This window comes from Pristis pectinata, chromosome 30, assembly GCF_009764475.1.
Source record: "Pristis pectinata isolate sPriPec2 chromosome 30, sPriPec2.1.pri, whole genome shotgun sequence".
Lineage (NCBI taxonomy): Eukaryota > Metazoa > Chordata > Chondrichthyes > Rhinopristiformes > Pristidae > Pristis > Pristis pectinata.
Window position 1 is genome coordinate 7,034,235 of NC_067434.1, and position 19,837 is coordinate 7,054,071.

At 50.1% G+C, this 19,837-nt stretch overlaps 1 protein-coding gene across 1 annotated transcript in view; it reads left to right on the forward strand.

Annotated features, from left to right (window-relative positions):
* Positions 1 to 19,837, forward strand: part of ldb3a (LIM domain binding 3a) — a 143,677-nt gene that overhangs the window by 109,950 nt on the left and 13,890 nt on the right. Inside the window, exons 13-19 of the mRNA XM_052041333.1 lie at positions 857 to 1,120; positions 5,991 to 6,107; positions 7,566 to 7,784; positions 8,174 to 8,395; positions 8,762 to 8,882; positions 11,757 to 11,867; positions 18,423 to 18,559. Of these exons, the coding sequence (XP_051897293.1) occupies positions 857 to 1,120; positions 5,991 to 6,107; positions 7,566 to 7,784; positions 8,174 to 8,395; positions 8,762 to 8,882; positions 11,757 to 11,867; positions 18,423 to 18,559 (1,191 nt within the window). The remainder of the gene's footprint in view (positions 1 to 856; positions 1,121 to 5,990; positions 6,108 to 7,565; positions 7,785 to 8,173; positions 8,396 to 8,761; positions 8,883 to 11,756; positions 11,868 to 18,422; positions 18,560 to 19,837) is intronic.

Here is a 19,837-nt window from a genome sequence, read left to right on the forward strand (position 1 = left end):
GGGGGTGGGGGGTGGTGGTGGGGGGAAGAGATTTACTTCGTGCTGGAAGGTTGGGCTTTTCCTGCACAGGGGGCTCTGCTGATTGGCAGCGGCTTTACTGTGGTCAGTGCTCCCCCTGCCCGTCCCAAGGTCCACACTGGAAAGTGCCACAGGAGACAGCAACCCACAAGAGTTTAATTAAGACGCTTGAAACATCCTGAAGGGGATTTTATGCAAACATTTGACAAATTGAAGCCAATTTAAATCTTCCTTCGACCAGAAACTTTGGCTCTGTTTCTCTTCCCCCGACACAGCCTGACCTGCCGAGTGTTCCAGCATTTTCTGTTCTTATTTTAGATTTTCAGCATCTTTTTTTTGTGATTTTTAAGTACCTTACTAATGACTTGATGTCTTCATTTGCAGCATCTGTTTACCTGTGCAAAATCTGCTCCTTGCAGTACACACTCCCGTGACCCCCCCTGCACAGTCTCCAACGGGTTACAAAACAATCCTCTGGGCTTTTATTCTAAACAGTCTGTGCTCCTGATGGAATCTCCCACTGCAGCTGCTGACCCCGCTCCTACCGAGTGTGACCTCTGGGGGCGGGACTGCCCTGACTGGGAGATTGTAGTCTGGATCCCACCCGTGGGATGTTCCTGTCTCATGGACACTCTGGGATGAGGGAGTGGTGCAGAAGTGCCTCTGTTAAAATAAACCTTTTCACAAAACTCAAAGCATCAGTGGCTTTATGGACCTTTCTCACTGGGAGTTGGATATCCGTGCTCCAAATTAACTGGCTATAGGTGCCTCTCCCTCAGATCAGGTTAATTCTCAGCCTACACAGCTGCTGTGTTGTGTTCGGCTGGCCTTCCTGCAGAATTGGCTCCACCCGGAGACCTGTTGGACGCTGAGACTGATCTAACGCTGTATTTTTCCTTCTGTGCTCCGGCCAGTACGCCCATTGAGCATGCTCAGTCCGCCTGGTCAGCGCCCAGCTCTGCCCACCCCGCCATGCCTCCTGCTCCGGCCAGCCAGCCCGCTGTCGCTAACCTGATGACATCGGACATGTCACCGCCTGCCGCTGCCAATCAGGATCATCCTGCTGCTCCCGCCTCACCTGCTCGGCAAAGGTATCGGACGCGTCAGAGTCACTGCTGATGTGGAAGGTCTGGTGTTGCCTGGGTTGTCCGGGGGTCACCTCTAACCCCTTGTCCTTGTCTGCTCAGCTGCATGTGTGAACCAGTGCTTCAGAGTGTTGGATTGGTGTAACATCTGTGCAGATGTGGGGTAAATGGAGGATTTGGGGGCAACAGTATCACCTGTGCTAATTGGGCACGTCTGTTGGAAAATGGTCATGGTACACAGTTTTGGTCCAATTCCCATCATTTCAGCTTGCCTGCAGAGCTAAAACGCCCAAGTACAGTTCTGAGCGGCTCCTGTGGAGATATGCTCGACGGTCCGCGCACTGCTTGGTGTTGTGAAAAGGTGCACAAGCTCTGCTGAAACACAGGGGAGGAGGGATATCCCGTACCCACAGAGAGGAGGTGAGGAGCAATGGCTGGAACTCACCTCCAACCTCTCCTCTTTCCAAGCCCCCCCCCCCCCACAGTCGTCGGGCAGCCTTTCCTGGCACTGGGACATCCTGTAGACGCAAAGACCCCCGCCTCAACTTCCCCCACCCCCCCCCCACTGACGGGGTGCCCACTGCCCACATCCACCGGGATCTCTCGCACAGTTGGGAGTCTCATCCGCGGCGGTTCCTGCGTCCCTCGGGAATGTTGTTCAGCTTCCATCCCCCACACAAGACAAGCAGAGAGTTGGAGGGGGCTGGGTGTCTGCCCTGCTGGACAACCCTGGCTGAGCAAAACCTCTGGTATGTTTTGGATAAATTCTATCCTGACCGTTTCTCCCCAAGGATTTCCCTGTTTATTCCTCATCTGCAGACAGATTCCATGTTTTCTAACAGTTTATAATACTTGGCTTTGCTGGAGCAACCCAGACCTAATCGCCTTCCTTCCTCCCTTCCCTTTATCTCTCATCTACTTCAGCTGTTTATCCGTTCCTATCCTCTCTCTCCCGGGTTATCCCTGTGTCAAAACATTCCCTGCTCCAGCAGTTTTCTGTGTAGTTTTTTTCCAATCTCTTTTAGCAACTATTTTAAGTCTAAGACTCCAACTCCATCAAACTTCAGTGTATGAAAACTCCTCATGAATGTAACCCTACCTGTAGTGTTCACAGCTTTAGTGGAAGCAGCACTCTCTCTCCTCTGACCTATAATTCCTCAGTTGGAACCAACCTGTCAAACGTATTTTGTTAGAGAGACAAAGGACCGCAGATGCTGGAATCTAGATGCAAAACACGATGATGCTGGAGGAACTCAGCAGGCCAGGCAGCATCTGCGGAGAAAAGCAGGCGGTCAACGTTTCGGGTCAGGACCCTTCTTCAGGACTGAAGATAGGAAAAGGGGAAGCCCGATATATAGGAGGGAACAGCAGAGCAGTGATAGGTGGACAAAAGAGGGGAGGCAGGGTGGGCACAGGGTGGTGATAGGTAGATGCAGGTCAGAGATAGTGATGGGCAGGTGCGGGGGAGAAGGGGAGAGCAGATCCACCGGGGGATGGGTCAAAGGTGAGAACAAAAAGGTAGAAAAAAAGAGGCTAGGAAAGGGAAGAAGAGAAGAAGCTTGGTGGGGGTGGGGGGGGGGGTTTTGTGGGGAAGGGGTGGGGGTGGGGATTACCTAAAGTGGGAGAATTCAATGTTCATGCCGTTAGGCTGCAAGGTTCCAAGATGGAAAATGAGGTGCTGTTCCTCCAGTTTGCGCTTGGAATTCTCCTGGCAGTGGAGGAGGCCGAGGACTGACATATCAGTGATAGTGTGGGAGGGGGAGTCGAAGTGACCGGCGACGGGGAGATGCAGATCACGGTTACGGACGGAGCGCAGGTGCTCTGTGAAACGGTCACCTAGTCTGCGTTTGGTCTCACCAATGTAGAGGAGGCCACACTCGGAGCACCGAATGCAGTAGATGATATTAAGGGAGGTGCAGGTGAATCTCTGTCTCACCTGAAAGGACTGTTTGGGTCCCTGGAGGAGGTGACGGAGGTGGTGTAGGGGCAGGTGTTGCACCTATGGCGGGGGCAGTGGAAAGTTCCCGGGGTGGGAACTGGATGGATGGGTGGTGGGGGCGGGGGGTGGGGGAGGAGTGAACTAGGGAGTCGTGGAGAGAGCAGTCCCTGTGAAAGGCAGAAAGAGGGGGGGAGGGGAAGACGTGCTTGCTGTTGAAGTCCCATTGGAGATGGTGGAGAATGATGTGTTGGATACGTAGGCTGGTGGGATGAAATGTGAGGACAAGGGGAACCCTATCCCTATTGGGTCTGGGAGGGGAGGGGCGGGAAATGGCAGAGATGTGGGTGTGAGCTCTCTCGACCACAGTCGGGTGGAAGCCCTGGTTTAGTAAAGAAGTTGGACATCTTGGATGTCCCGGAGTGGAAAACCTCATCATGGGAGCAGATAAGATATCTTTATTAGTCACATGTACATCGAAACACACAGTGAAATGCATCTTTTGCGTAGAATATTCTGGGGGCAGCCCGCAAGTGTCGCCACGCTTCTGGCGCCAACACAGCATGCCCGCGACTTCCTAACCTGTACATCTTTTGGAATGTGGGTGGAAACAGGAGCACCCGGAGGAGACCCACGCAGCCACGGGGAGGACGTACAAACTCCTTACAGACAGCGGCCGGAATTGAACCCGGGTCACTGGCGCTGTAATAGCGTTACGCTAACTGCTACACTACTGTGCCTGCCGTGATGCGGCAGAGGTGGAGAAATTGAGAAAAAGGGATTGCATGCTTGCAAGAGACAGGGTGGGAGGGGCTGTAATCGAGGTAGCTGTGGTGTCAGTGGGTTTGTAGAAGATGTCAGTCGATAAGGAATCTCCTGATATGGAGATGGAAAGATCGAGGAAGGAGTGAGAGGTGTCAGAGATAGTCCAAGTGAATTGGAGAGCAGGGTGAAAATTTTGTGGTGAAATTTATGACACTATCGAGTTCTGCATGGGTACAAGAGGTGGCACCAATGCAGTCGTCGATATAGAGGAGAAAGAGTTGAGGCATGGGGCCGGAGTAGGCTTGGAACAGAGACTGCATTTTGTTGGTGCTGTTAGCTGTTGATGTCCTGCTGTCTCCAGCGGTTGACGCCTTACCAGTGCAGAGTCAACCCTGAGAGTGCAACAATGGAATTTCTTTGTCTTAAGCCAGCGTTACCTCTTCAATAACTCAGAACAGATTTGGTTAGCTCTGGGGGAGTGGATAGCAAAATGGGAAGAATAAAATGGTATCAGTGTAGGATTAATGTACGTGGGGACTTGATGGGCTTTCTGTTTGACTCTTATGTGAAGAAAGTAGTTTTCTCGCTGACAGCACAGTGGCACAGACGTAGAGCTGCTGCCTCACTGCTCCAGAGATCCGGGTTCAATCCTGACCTCAGGCGCTGTCTGTGTGGAGTCTGCACGTTCTCCCAATATCCACATGGGCTTTCCCCGGGTTTCCTCCAACGTCCCAGAAATATGTGGGTTGGTAGGTTAATTTGTCACCGTAAGTTTAGCCAGTGTGTAGGTGAGGGGTAGAATCTGGGGGGAGTTGATGGGAATGTGGGGAGAACAGTAAATGAGATGAACGCGGGATTGATGTAAATGGGTAGCTGATAGTCAGCACAGGCTCAGTGGGCCGAGGGGCCTGTTTCCGTGCTGTATCTCTATGGTTCTAATGCAGGGTGAGACAGTTTGGTTCAGTTTAAAGGCTGAATTGTTCCAGAGTAGACAGACATGTGGAATTGGGGCGTGCTGATGGCTCTTTGGTCCATCTGGTGTGTGTGCAAATCCAAATGTCTGCAGATTCTTGAAATCTGAAACAAAAGTAGAAAATGCTGGAAACACTCAGTGCGTCTGGCAGCATCTGTGGAGGAGAAACAGTCAACCTTTCAGGTTGAAGTCCCTTCATGAAAACTGCGAAAGGGAAAAAGAAAGTTAGATCTAAATTGCAGAGAGGATGGGACAAAGGGAATCTCTCCTAAGGGTGAGGCCAGGATTGCCACGGGGATAAACTGTCCATCAATATACCTGGTTGATAGGTTGACTCTTTCCGCAGATGCTGCCAGCATTTTCTGTTTGTTTCCTTGCTTTAGCTCTCGGTGTGAAGGGCTGCCACTTTCCAAAGCTGGATCTGCTCTGCTACCTCCTGCCCACCATGAGGATCCTCTATCTCCCTCACGGACCCCCCATGCCTCTCCAGCTTTGCATGATCCTTACAACCTCAGGGTCTGCCAGTGTTCACTGAGCACGGTGGTTTCAGGCAGCACCATATCAACTCAGATTTGTTTCGATGGCAGTCGGTCAGAGATTTCCTGCAGACTAAATGGCAGGGTTACCCCCCTTGGCTGAAGTGCCTGGGATCAGTGTTACATGTTGTAGGTGTGGCCAGGTAGGTGAGTGTCAAGCCATAGCCCACCGTTCCACCTGGTGAGAAGGTTCGGGTTCAGCTTTCAGAGACGTGGATGAGGCTGCGGCGGTCGGGGAGAAATGGAGGTGTGCGGTCCATAACTTGGCATCAAAAAGTGGTTCAGGGCAACGGGAAAGGTATGGCTGTGTCTCTGTGTTAAACTTGGCAGTGTGTTCCAGCAACGCGGGTGGGAGTTAACAAGGACAGGCAGCTTTCAGGTGAATAGCTGGGCGTCGCTATTTGAGAACCGGGTTGAGATGCAGGAGGTCAACGTGGATTGGTCCTGGGATAGAAAGTGCGGTTTGGAAAGGACTTGGTGAAGTTGGGCAGGACTTCCCACTCAGGACATCTGCGCCAGACACCTGATAGACTGAGGGGCTGCACTGCTGAAAGCCCAGACGTTCGCAGACTCACTGCGCTGATGTGAGTCTGCAAATGTCTGGGCTGTGCTGTGCCTGTGGTTGCCAGCTGTGCTGTGTGTGTCATTGTGGCATTGATTCTCCCTCGTTCCCTCAGGGTCTGAGACCCACCGTGGGAGCTCCTCAGGGTCTGAGACCCACCGTGGGAGCTCCTCAGGGTCTGAGACCCACCGCGGGAGCTCCCCAGGGTCTGACACCCACTGTGAGATCCAAAGTGAGCTGTCCATCATGGATGGTGCACCGTACAGTCCCATCCGCAGTGAAAGCCGCAACATTTGCCCTGGGGCAGTAACGAGAACACTTGTGCCACGCGGGGTATCAGACAATGGCCACCTTCAAAAGAGCAAGTCACCACTCACTCCAGCCACTCCATGGTAAAACCATCACACAGTCCAATTATCCCACGTCCACATGGTTCAGGGTGGCACCCACGGTAACCGGTGAAGAACAGGTCCTCGCTGACACGTGTCAATACTTCCATATGCAGCGGGACTGAGCTCAGTCTCACCACGGCCCGTGGCGCCAGTTCAGACCCTGAGGAGCTCCCACGGTGGGTCTCAGACCCTGAGAAGATCTGCAGTGAATCCCTCCAGCACCCAAAGAATTTACAAGTGCCAGCACACAGACAATGGGTCTGCCCTATTAAGATCTGTGGTTTTCTTTCCGACTGCGCTAACCTGCGTGCTGTGGAACGTGACCGAGTGTCGGGGAAGGAGTGAATGGTGTAAGGGAAGAGTTTGTTCAGTGTGAGGGTGCGCTGAGGAGAAGTTTCTCCATTGACTGGAGCTGAGGAAGTCTGACTGTCCCTCTCGGTTAAAGACCAGAGCAAATTCCCCCCGGATCCCAGTGGCTTCTGACTGACCAAGGCTCATCCAAATCTTTGTTTGCTTTGGATTGAGAAGCTGGATTGTTTTCAGATCCTGAGGTGGTTGTGACTGGATCTGAAGGAACAGTAGTCTTAAACAAATCAACAAGGCGCTGGGGTCGTGTACCGGCCTGAAGTGTGGGAAGTCCTTGGAGAGAATCACATCGGGTGAAGAACAAAACCTCGTTTGATTAAAATCAGACATTCATTTACTCAGTAAATTCTGAAAAATCCAGATGAAATGATTTCTTGCCATGTGTAAACACGCAGGTTACAGCCTTGGGTCTGTGATCAAACGGCTTTCAAATCCCTGGATTGCTTCTTTTATTGTGAAAATTAGATTTAACAATGTGTGTCAAAATATTTTAACTGTGAATTCTTCATAAAGGGCCATGAACCTTCACCAAGTGCAAGGTCACAGCAGGGAGGAGAGGTTGGAGCCAATGGGCCAAAGCTGACGTCAGACTGGGGATGGGGAGTGTGGGAGGAGGTGACGGGTTCCCGGAGAGAGGGGGTGGCTGCTGAAACAAGTGTGAGACCAGGATACCTGATGCTCATCACTGGGGCTTCTGTCTTGTTGGGAGGGCTCCTCAACTAGCAGTGTTCTCATTCCCTATTCCTGCTGAGGTATGGGATAACTCAAAACCTGACGCGAGGAGCCAGAATTCCTGCTGTGTAATCCGACACAAGTGTGCGTCAGAGGTGAAATTTCATCAGGAGAAGCAGGAGTGTGGGGATAGGCCAGGGCGGTCAGCAGGGGGCCGAATCTATTATGATGTCCGCAGAGCTATTTGCTCAACTCTGCAGGGTTCCCTGCACTGATCTCCAAGCCTGCAGCTCTCCTCCCAGACGGAGGAGCCCCGACCTCCCCGGCAGGACCTCCATCAGCCGCTGTGTCCATGTGGATGGTGCTTGGGCCGATCCCATTGGTGATGCCTGCTCTGTGGATGGAGCTGCCTGCCCTCCCAGGAGCCTGTGTGGTGGGCGTGAGGCCCAGAGGATGGACTGGGCCCCTGGACTCTGACGGTGGGAGCCCCCCCCCCCCCCCAACCCTGCTTACGACCACAGCCAAACCAGGACCCCTCCCCAGCCAAACCCAGACCCCTCCCCATCAGCTGATCCCACGCCCCCTCACCCCCTGCACTCTGGGAGCTCAAGGGTTTGGGGGCATCAAACCCTCCCCTCTCCCCCCTAACCCACCTTGCAACCTGCACCCAGGACCCCATCCCCTCCCCCACCGCTCCCCCTGCCCATCACACTTCCCTGACCTGGTTCCACCTACCACTCTCTGCCTCCCCCCTACGCTCTTAGTCCTGGTGCAGAAACGTCGACCGCCCCTCTGCCTCCACAGATGCTGCCTGACCCGCTGAGTTCCTCCAGCAGCTTATATTTTCCCTCCTTGTTTTCCTCTGCAGTGACTGAATGTGTAAAGCTCTGTGCTGTGGTGCACCGTGCTTTGGGCTTCATGCACAGTGGCTTCCTGCTGCGGTGGCCCTCGCACCGTCACGCGTGGCCCAACGCACGTTTGCTGCATGTTTGTTCTCCCAGTGCTGGTGGAGATCGGAGCCATGGCGTGTTGCTGACACCCAGTGGCAGAAACAAATACTGCAGAGCATTGCTGTCCAGAGCCTGGCCAGGTGCAAGTGGTGGTCAACTCATCATGGCCAAAACATCCATGGACCTCAGATCGCTGAGTGATGCAGCAAGGTTGCTGTAATCTACAACAGTCGAGGTTCATGGGGCAGTTTTTGTCCTGTTTCGTCCGCAGGGACACACAATCCTCAAAGGTACCCACTTGTTTAACGGGAGGAGCGGCTGGTTTGGAAACTTTTCAGGCTTTCAGGGAGCCAGGAGGACGGCAGCCACCTTCCTGTTTCGGAGGGGTGCAGGCTGTATCACCGGCACCCTGCCAACGTGACGGGGCCTTCACATCCCCTCTCACCTCGGCCACAACAGTGGGGCAGACTCCGGCACCCCTCTCTGGTTGTCCTCCTGTTCCACAGGCTGGTGTGTGTTTGACATCATCTGCAGTCCACCAGCTAATCTGACTGACCGTCCCACCAGCAGAGCACAGCCCCCCATTATCCTGAAAATCTGTAGGAAGGAGACTGAAGAGCAGATTTTGTAAATATGATTCTGCTGTGAACTGCCTCTCCGATGCCCTACTCCCCATTTACCTGGGGGAGCAACGTCCTTTAAATAGTACTCTCCTTAAGCAAACAACGGTTTCTTTTCATTGATGACTTAAAGTGTGTTTGTTCTCTAGAAAATGCGGGGAACAGGTATGACTTTTGTTAAGCTAAGGATCCCACTGAGGGTTTTCTCTGTAGCTGTGCCGAAAGTGTTCGGTCCCTGCTTCGATAGGTCCTGGTGGTCAAGAGGTAGAAACATCCTTCTCAAGTCAGAAGGTCACAGATGTTCGGTGGTGTTAGTGGTGTTGATAATTACTGCAGTTGTTGCTGTCAGAGGATCTGTGAGTGTCTGGGCAAGTGTAACACGGGTTATATTTCAAGGATTAAACTTGCTTTATTTCTTAAAGGCTATGTCTTGCCTGGCCATTATAGAATGTGCCGTTGGCAAATCAAACAAGGGTTCTGCTCACATCCTATTATAAGTTGTTCGTGAGGTGGTTGCAGGGAGATGTAAGAACACAGCGGTGGCTGGGAGCTGGGAAAGTGTCAACACCGGCGGGTCTCGCGGAGGATGTAGGACCGGTCGTGAGGGGTGAGGGTTGCTCTGCTCTGAGCGCTTGTCCTTTGTGGGTCAGTGACCTTGGTTGTGATAACTGCTGCTGTACAACATCTGGCCCAACCCTGGGTGAGTCACTGGGGCACAACATGTGGAGAGCATCCCAGGGCTGGTCACTGGGCACAGCATCTGGTTAGCACCCTTGGTGAGTCACTGGGGTGCAACATCTGGGTAGTAACCCTGGGCTGGTCACTGAGTTACAACAGCCGGTTAGTACCCCTGGGGTACAACATTTGGTCAGCAGCTCTTGGTGAGTCACTGGGGTGCAACAGCTTGTCAGCACCCCTGGGCTAGTCTGGGGTGCAACATCCAGTGCTTCCCACATGTTGCACCCCAGGCTAGCCCAGGGGGTGTCACTGGGGTGCAACATCTGGTCAGCACCCCTTGGTGAATCACTGTCATGCAACATCTGGGCAGCACCACTGTGCAGACAAGCAGGGTCGACAGAGCTTGTTGCTGCTGGTCAATGCACTGCCCTCTGCTGGCTGGCTGGGGGATTGGTTGGATACCTCGACCAAATTATCCTGGCAACTCCCACGGTCTGAGCTCACAGGGAAGGAGACGTTTCTCAAGCTTCGAACTGGAGAGGCATCTGTGGGAGCAAAGGTCAGCAAAGATCCAAACTGGTGAAATGAACTTTAACATCTTCATAATATGTGTTTTTCTAAAATTCTTTGTGGGGTAGATTCGATGTCAAGTCACCCAAACCAAGGACTGCCTTGGAGGCGATTCAAATTACTCCACTTATCAACGCGTCCTCTTTACCCAAAAGAACACGACCTAGTTCCATTCCTCTGGGAAAAGCAAAGATGAGGTACCATGAATCTGTGGAAACTAATCCTGCAAAGGGCCACATGTGCAGAGCATATACGGATAAACATGAATTTTTAAATGGATAGCAAGCCCTAGAAATAACAACGTAACGAGTTGGAGAATTCATCCTGAATTCTATCCATATTAAATATACAAAATGAATTTCAGTGTATGCTAAGGTATTAATTGGTGTGTTGCAGATATATTGCAGTTTCTCAGGCAGAAGATGTTCCTGTTACTCTGCCTCCCCTTTCTTAGATACGATACTGGGCACTGTTCCCATTACAAAGTCTTCTGCTGACTGTGAGCCATGGTTCACTTGGTATAGTGCTGGCTTCTGAGTCAAGAGGTTATGGATTCCAGCCCGACCTCAGAACTGAGAGCATTACCCTGGTTGTAACACAGAGTTATGCAGCTGTATGAGGTTGAGCTGAGCTCACATCTGCCCTCTGGTGGCCATCAAAGATCCCATGGTAGTCCAGAGGAAGGGTCTCGACCCGAAACGTCAACTGTCCATTTCCCTCCACTAATGCTGCCTGACCCGCTGAGTTCCTCCATCAGCTTATTTTTTGCTCTAGATTCCAGCATCCGCAGTCTTCAAGATCCCAAGGTTGTACTTTGAGCAAGTGGTTATCCCCAGTATCCTGGCCAATAGTTATCCCACAAGTGACGACCAACGACCTGGTCAGTAGCTTGCTGTTTGTGGGAGCTTGCTGTGCTTTATACAAAACAGGCAACAGCACGGTTGCTGGAAAGGTGCTTTGGGATCGCCTGAGGTTGTAAAAGGTGCTAAATGAATGGAAGTCCTTTTGCTTTAGCAGTGTTGGGATGCAGAATGCAGAGCAAGATGACTTGTCCTTTAATTTTTCCTTTACTGTGAGGAGACTCGTGTTTGGAGTGTGGAGATACTGGGGCAGGGGACTGTGATGTGAGCACTTAGCCATCAGGCGATCAGTTACGAGGTAGTCGGACTCCCCACGTGCTCTCCTTCTGTCGATCACCACCATCAGGATCACTCTGTTTGGAAATGAAACACTGGGCAGTGCAGCTAGCAGAGCTGCTGCCTTGCAGCCCCGGTGACCCGGATTAAATCCTGACTTCTGGCACTGTCTGTGTGGAGTTTGCATGTCCTCCCTGTGATTGCGGGGGTTTCCTCCGGGTGCTCTGGTTTTTTCCCACATCCAAAAGACATGCAGGCTGGTAGGTTAATTGGCCGCTGTAAATTGTCCCTGGTGTGTAGGTGACGGGTAGAATCTGGGGGGAGTTGACGGAAATGTGGGGAGAAAATGGGATTAGTGTAATTGGGCAGCTGATGGTCAGCATAGACTCAGTGGGCCGAAGGGCCAGTCTCCATGTTGAGTGACTCTGTGCCTCCAAAATTAAAGCAGGAGATCGTGGCGTCTGGCAACATCCTTCAGGTTGTTGTTGCTGCACCAGGAGCAAGTTGCCAGTGGTGCCCCTGAGCACAGCGGTGCCAATCCAGGGGCTGGTGCCCCTGAGCACAGCGGTGCCAATCCAGGGGCAGCTCAGGGCCATGGTGCTGCAGTGGTAGGTGGTGGCACCTCATCTGATGCTCTGGGAGGGGGTCACGGTTTGGTTGATGGAAGGGAGGCTGAAGGAGACAGGTGGCTCTGGGATTCCTCCCAGTCCCTGCTCTGACTTCCCAGCTCTCGGGCAGTGTTAAGGAGGGCGAGCAGGAGAACCCTCCCCTCAGAATCTGTGCTTTCCAGCTGCCCCCGAGCAACCCCAGTGGGAGTGCAGCTGTTAGCTTACTGTCGGCTTGCGTTTGACCACAAGAGTTCTGTAGCCTCCAGCCACTGTGTTCTTCTAAAATGCCTCTGGACTCACAGCACAGAAACAGGCCCTTTGGCCCAACTCCTCCATGCTGAACAAGATGCCCATCTAAGATAAGATTTGCCCACACTTGGGCCATATCCCTCTAAACCTTTCCTATCCATGTACCTGTCCAAGTGTCTTTTAATCCCAGTGCCTCTAGTCCCATTGAGTTAATGCCATAATGCTGTAATGCCTCATTATAGGAAGGATGTGGAGGCGTTGGAGAGGGTGCAGAGGAGATTTACCAGGATGCTGCCTGGTTTAGAGAGGATGCATTATGAGGAGAGACTAAGGGAGCTGGGGCTTTACTCTGTGGAGAGGAGGAGGATGAGGGGAGACATGATAGAGGTGTACAAAATATTAAGAGGAATAGATAGAGTGGACAGCCAGTGCCTCTTTCCCAGGGCATCAATGCTCAATACAAGAGGACATGGCTTTAAAGTAATGGGTGGGAAGTTCAAGGGAGATGTCAGAGGAAGGTTTTTCACCCAGAGAGTGGTTGGGGCATGGAATGCGCTGCCTGGGGCGGTGATGGAGGCAGGTACATTGCTCAAATTCAAGAGATTGCTAGATAAGCATATGGGGGAATTTAAAATAGAGGGATATGTGGGAGGAAGGGGTTAGATAGTCTTAGGCGAGGTTTAAAGTTTGGAACAACATTGTGGGCCGAAGGGCCTGTATTGTGCTGTACTGTTCTATGATTCTATAATAACAAAAGATCACCAAGAAATCCTCCCATTACATAGTCCACTATCTACCTGGTCTTCCTTGGTGGGTCCACCTCCCTCTCACAGGTGGTCAGCACCAGGTTGCTCAGAGTCTGTTCTCCATGGGCATCTGCCCTCGCCCTCCGACACCAGCTCGGGCACTGCAGCAGAAAAGTGACAGGCTAATAAGGAGTGAGAGGGACAGGCAGAACCCATTGATTTGGGCAGAAGGGATGGGAGTAACATCCACTCTGCATTACCTTCAGCTGAAACAAGGTTAAAGAGCACCGGGAATTGGACCAGGACATCTCTTCATTTTAATGTCTCTCGTTGTTTATGAATTTCCTTTATTGGAAATTCCTATGTCGATGCTTACAATGGAAACTGACTGTATGGACTTGTCACAGTGTAACTGCACCATCCTGGCTGTTATAGCACTGAGGTGTCGTTACAACGTGACAGGTTTTGGAAGTAGGAATTAAGTGTGTCGGAAGCTGACAGGTGTAAAATGTTCAGCGTGTTATATCTGCAACACCAAGCAGTTGTAAACAACAAATGTACTCAGAAGTATTTTATTTCAGGTGATAATTGTAACACATTTCAGAATGAATCTTCCCTCGGCATTGGGACTCTATAAATGTTCCATATCTACCCTCCTCATGTGGACAGCATGAAGCCAGCAGATGCTTCTTCCCTCCTCCTCACACCTTCTGCCTAAATCGCAGCAGTAACATCCAGTTAAGAACGATCTTACCTTTTACCACTGTGTGGGATTTCTCTTGAGTTTTGTTTCAATACGAATGAGCTTTTATAAAAAAGACTTTTTTTTAATAATAATCACACTTAATCCATGGTTGCACTAATTATCTTGGAAGCTGCTTTTACTGTCTGTGATGGATACTTGGGTAACAATGAAGCAGTCCCTCTGCGCTCTAAACAGGTATTCAGTTGCTAATCTTTCCCACGTTCCTTTCTCCAATACTGTTTGTGTGTTCGTTAAAATATAATTTCAGGATTTGTGCTTAAATCTAATCCAAATGCAAGACGATCTTCTCTGGGGAGTTGCATTGTGTTGGGACATTGTCCTTTCTCCTCTGGGATATAAGGCCCTGGCAGAAAAGCTGAGGACACTTTGCCCTGACCAGGGGAGTAGGCATTTCCAGTCAGGCATGTGATTGGGAACAAGACTTCCATGACAAGTTCAAGGGGTGCTTATGGTAGCATTCCCCACCCGCCCACTTCCCCACCCACCACTGGCCCAGAAGTAAATGGTGAATGGTAAATGCTGGCCATAACACCCTAGAAATTTGGCATTGTGTTAGAACAGGTAGCCCAAGGCTTCCTCAGCATCAGACCAACAATCTAGATGCCCGCTGGGCACCCATATCAACCTGGTGGGAGCTTGTGAAGAAAGCTATCTTAAAGCTCAGTTATTTTAAGCACTCTCAATAGAGAGAATTGGATCGCTGATGAACCAATATAAAATGACCTTATAAAAATCATCATCCAGTACAGCTTTCATTGGACCAGACTTGGCAAACCTTTCTCTGTGGTCGCATAAAAGTAATGCTTAAACAGGAACATATGGGCCAGAAATGATACTGGAGTTTATTTTAAATGAAGTCCATGACTCCAGATGAAAGAGCTAAAATCCATTAACTGGCCTTTTTGTTTTTTTAATCTAAAAATCAGCTATCCGTTACAAAGCCAGTGTGTGAATCGGCTTAACCAGATAATGTGTGCATTTTGTAACAGGAGGCTGCTTCACATCACAAAGTCCATGCCCAAGCAGCAAGTTAAAAACCTTCCCCTATTTTTCATCCGGTAAATCTTGAGCAATGTTTGTTTTTGTTCTGATCCCTTCAGTCAACACTTCAACCGTGTGACAATAAGGAAGGTGGTTAACATGGTCAGACAGATAATTACATTTGGGCCACTGCAGTTCAGAATATAAACATGTTCTTTCCATGATATTAAATTGACATGGAGATCCCACCCTAACCCAGGCAGTCGAGAGGTAACACTCACTGTGCACTGGTATACAAGTCTTAATTTTCAGGAACTGCAGTGCTTTACGCTGTAGGCATAGAGTTAAGTATTCTTTGTGACTTAGGACTCTGGGCCAAATTTTGTACAAATCTGCTCCCAGCACATAGTTAAGTAATGTAGGAGTCCAGGTTGGAGATGGAACTTGCCAGCTTAACTCTGTGAAGTGCATGTCCTTGCTCAGAGCCTCAACTTGCAAAGCTCCAAGCACTAATTTCCAAGCACCAATCTTGGACACAGTTTTGTGTGCAGTTCAGCTCTTCTGAAGCTGCTTTTACTTTTGGTAAGTTACAGGTAGTGTATGCACTTCCTGCTCTGGCCAAATAAAATCAGATCTCAATGGAAAATAATATTTTGTGCTTTTCTCTGTTCTACAGTTAGTCTCCAAGTTAAATATATTTTAACAAGGAAAACAAATGGAGTTGCAGGATGTCAGCAGTCTCTGCTGCACGGGAGAAAGTGTACCATATATTTCAGTCACTGTGGCAGTGTAAATAATTGTGTGATATCAGTCACAGATACTATTGAGTTTATTAGCAACATTTAAAAGCCGTCTAGATAAGAACATGGATAGGGGAGGTTTGGAGGGCTATGGGCCAAACACGGGCAGATGGGATGGGCTCACTGGGCAAGACAGTTGGCATGGACCAGTTGGGCCGAAGGGCCTGTTTCCATGTTCTGTGACTCTATGACTTTTTTGTCTCCTTTTAAACACAGCTGGCAGCAGAAAACATCTTCCTCTCTTAACTACCAGACTGAATCTGCTCACACCATAAGGACTAGGTATATGCTTACAGATTTGTCGGTACAAGTTGGTAACAGCACTAATGCAGTGCGATATTGGTCCATTAACAGAGATGCAAAGTATTCACATTGCACTTGCACACTTCCTGCTTCCTTCCCGCGCCAGGCGTGTTTCTGTACTTAACCGAGGCTCTTTCTGTTTGAGCAGCAAGATATTAATCTCTTCCTTTCCCAAATTTCAATTCTGGAAAAATCTGAAACAGATCTTTGGATTTTTCAGAATTGAAACCCAGCTGCGGTGAAATTCTGTAAATGATTTGTGTTTGCTCTTTAACTTCGAAGGTGCCAACCTACAGAAGAGCAACATTGCTCTGAAGTTGTAGCTCTATAGAAAGTGATGGATCCAACTCACATGCTGGTGTAGTTGGCAACTCCCCATCAGAAATGAGGTGTTTCTTAACTAATACAAGGGTTTCTATTACCATGATCCATCTACCAGGCTTTGAGGAGCAGGAGCAGTTTGAGGGCTAAAATTCAGAATGCCTAAGTCAAGTCTGTCACATTTGGGGCATCGTGTGCCATCAGACTGCAGAATTCTGTGACAGAGATCAGGGAAGATGATCATTTCCTGTTGTTTCCGACCTTGAGGTAGAACAAGTTACTGAGGACACACCAAGTCTCCAATTGATCAGCCCATGGCAAACTCATTGTGTAGTTTTAAATGCAGAGACTGGACTGCATCCGATAGGGTTGTCAGTGGCTTGAGACAGTGGATTGCATCATAGGATGCTCTAACCTTCATGTAACACATCCTCCAGTCTGCTGCCAGTGAGTTCTCCGTGTCTCCACTCGTTCTTAAATAAACTTGGAATAAATGCTGGGAAAGGAAGGTGCGAGGAATGGTGAGTGTGGGATGTTCATGGGCAACCTTCAGTTCTTTCTGGTTTGCTTCCCTCTCCAGGACAGGAGTTTGGTGAAGCAAGCCTGCACTGGAGAGTTAAGATACATCGGTACAAAATAAATGTACTCACTCAATTCTAGGGAACTGTGGTGATTGGCATCAGCCGAGGGTTAAATCTTATCTTAGACTTAATATCTTGAATCTTATCTCATCAGGGCAGATTGTGTACAGTTCCGTCCCCAGTGCAAAATGTTGCTGGCAGGGTTCCTGTCAGAGATGGAGTTTCTCAGTCTGTTGTTGAATGTTGTCATCTCCCATTCTCAGCTCGAATTAAATAACTCTTTCAACAGCTGGTCTAATACTTAATCTCTGGGTCCCTTTCAGAGATGTTTCTGTGTAATCCAGTGGTGCCCATGTTAGATGTCTCTTGCTGTACAAATGTTTATTTCCAATGTTACTAACTGTATTAAAGTGTCAAACAGAACTGATGCAGCGAAGTGCCTGCCGATCTCTCTCGGTAAGCCCAATGATCTGTATAAATGCCCACGGTGAATATGGTCAGCAGCGAAACGAGAGCTGTTCGAGTTCACTGCTGACCCTACTGGCATTATTTCAGACTTTTACTCTGAATCTCAAGAGATGCATACGCTCGCCCACCAATGAACCTGATCCTGAAAGGAAGACCTGCCCAATGTGTATGTTTGTCCTTCTGCAATCCTAGTCTGAAATGGCCAACCAGATTCCCAGTTGCTGCTCGCCTGTCCCGGATCAGAGTCAAGGGTGAGCCTGGAATCAGAGGCACTGTGATGCCTTTGTCACTGAAGTTCTGAATGATGGAATGAGGGGCTCAGTTGAACCCATCCATTTCTACAAAACATTGTGTTTCTGACCAGTGACCAGCTGGGCAGGTTGAATGATAAACATCAAAAAGCTATTTATCTTATCTTGACTTCCACACCGGATAAACCTACGATCCCCGGTGGCAGCTTTTACTTAGTCCTTGAAGATTACCTGACAGAGAAGCCCATTTAAATGAAAAGTGCTTGTCCATGTGATGCCTTGTGATAGTTTACCCAATGCACTTCACCCTGGTTCCAAGAATTAAGGCCACTTGGCTGTTCCAGATGTAATTTCTCAATGCTCTTTGTGATCCGATGAGCTCCCATATCTGTTAGCCCTGCGGATGCTGAGGAATCCTCATTTCCCTTCTCTCAGCTCAGTTCTTTGCCTCCAGTTGCAAGTCTTGCTGCTCACTGCGCTGTGACTGGGGCTGAGAGGTGCCTGGGTGAGCTGACATGGGTACAGCGCTCGGTGGAGCAAGTCCAGCAAGGCTGCATTCTTCCCAGCCCAGCAGACCAGGTCCATGTTGTTGAAGTGCTGCTCCTGCCCGCTGGTCCCTGGTGGGTCAAGTGTGAAGGGAACGCAGGACGTCCGGTGCCCTTGCACTTCAACGCTGGACCATGTACCGTCTTCCTGGGTGCTTACGCAGTGTTTCACTCCAAACACTGAAGGCTAAAGCAAGGTGCCAACCAACAGCAAAACTTCCTATTTAAAAAGAAGAGGGAAAATGTCTTTGTTTTTCCAAGGAAAGCTGCAGTGAGAGCAAACCTGGGGCCTGATAATGATTAACAGTTTGGAACTTGCTGCTTGTCTAATCGGATAAAACTAATCCCTTTGTATCTGTAACCGAACTGTGGGTGGAAGTTGGCTGCTCATCGACTATCTAGGGTTCAGCTCTCTGGTGTATCACCCGGTCGGAGGTCTGTGTAACCACTGACGAGACATTGCTGCTGTTCACAGCCTTTTGGCATCCTGCGTGCTTCCCTCGATTTCTCATTCACTCTCCGTCCTGTCTTTTGACTTCCCCAGTGAGAGCTTTAGAAGCAGCACCACAGCGGCCAGGCCAGTGGCTCCTCAAGCTTATCCAGAAGCCTCAGAGCCCGCTTCCAAACCGAAGGTTGTCAGCACCGCGAGTATCAGACCGGCTCCCTTCCATCCACCCAAAGGTAACACACCAAAGCAAGATCTGTCGTCGTAGGGGGAGAAGCATCAGAGAGGAGGGAGGGATGTCAGGATATATTTTATTATGTTCGGGTCTGTATGCATTTATATTGTGTACAAGTGTGTGTGTGTGTGTATTACAGGGCCTCCCTGGGTTACCAACAGTCCGTACATACGACCGAGTGTTTGGGAGACCGGTGGGATGTATGGGTGTGGATTTACCGGTTACTGCGGGGCTGCAGGCACCTTCTGCTGGGTGGGAACGGGGCATTTCTGCTTGTCTTCTCACACCCCTACCGAGCCACAACAATCAGGCTGGGTGGAGCTGAACAGAGCTGGGGGCACTCAGCAGAATCACTCACCCAGTCAGTGAGGCTGGCTGGCAGCTGCCGTCCCTGCGCCTGATCGCTCTCCCATCACTGTTGTTTCTGTGACCACCCCCTCCCGCACGCTGTTGTTTCTGTGACCACCCCCCCCCCCCCACACGCTGTGGTTCATTTCCGACTTGTGAACAGTTGGGGTTACGAACAGTTCTCGGGACCAGAATTAGAAACATAGAAAACACACAGCACAATTCAGGCCCTTCGGCCCACAAAGCTGTGCCGAACATGTCCCTACCTTGGAAATTACTAGGCTTACCCATAGCCCTCTATTTTACTAAGCTCCATGTACCTATCCAACAGTCTCTTAGAAGACCCTATCATATCCGCCTCCATCACCGTTGCTGGCAGCCCATTCCACACACTCACCACTCTCTGAGGAAAAAACTTACCACTGACATCTCCTCTGTACCTACTCCCCAGCACCTTAAACCTGTGTCCTCTTGTGGCCACCATTTCAGCCCTGGGAAAAAGCCTCTGACTACCTGATCAATGCCACTCGTCATCTTATACACCTCTATCAGGTACCCCCTCATCCTCCGTCGCTCCAAAGAGAAAAGGCCGAGTTCACTGAACCTGTTTTCATAAGGCATGCTCCGCATTCCAGGCAACATCCTTGTAAATCTCCTCTGCACCCTTTCTATGGCTTCCACATCCTTCCTGCAGTGAGGCGACCAGAACTGAGCATCGTATTCCAAGTGGGGTCTGACCAGGGACCTATATAGCTGCAACAATACCTCTCGGCTCCTAAATTTAGTTCCCCAATTGATGAAGGACAATACACCATATGCCTTCTTAACCACAGAGTCAACCTGTGCAGCTGCTTTGAGCGTCCTATGGACTTGGACCCCAAGATCCCTCTGATCCTCCACACTGCCAAGAGTCCTACCATTAATACTATAC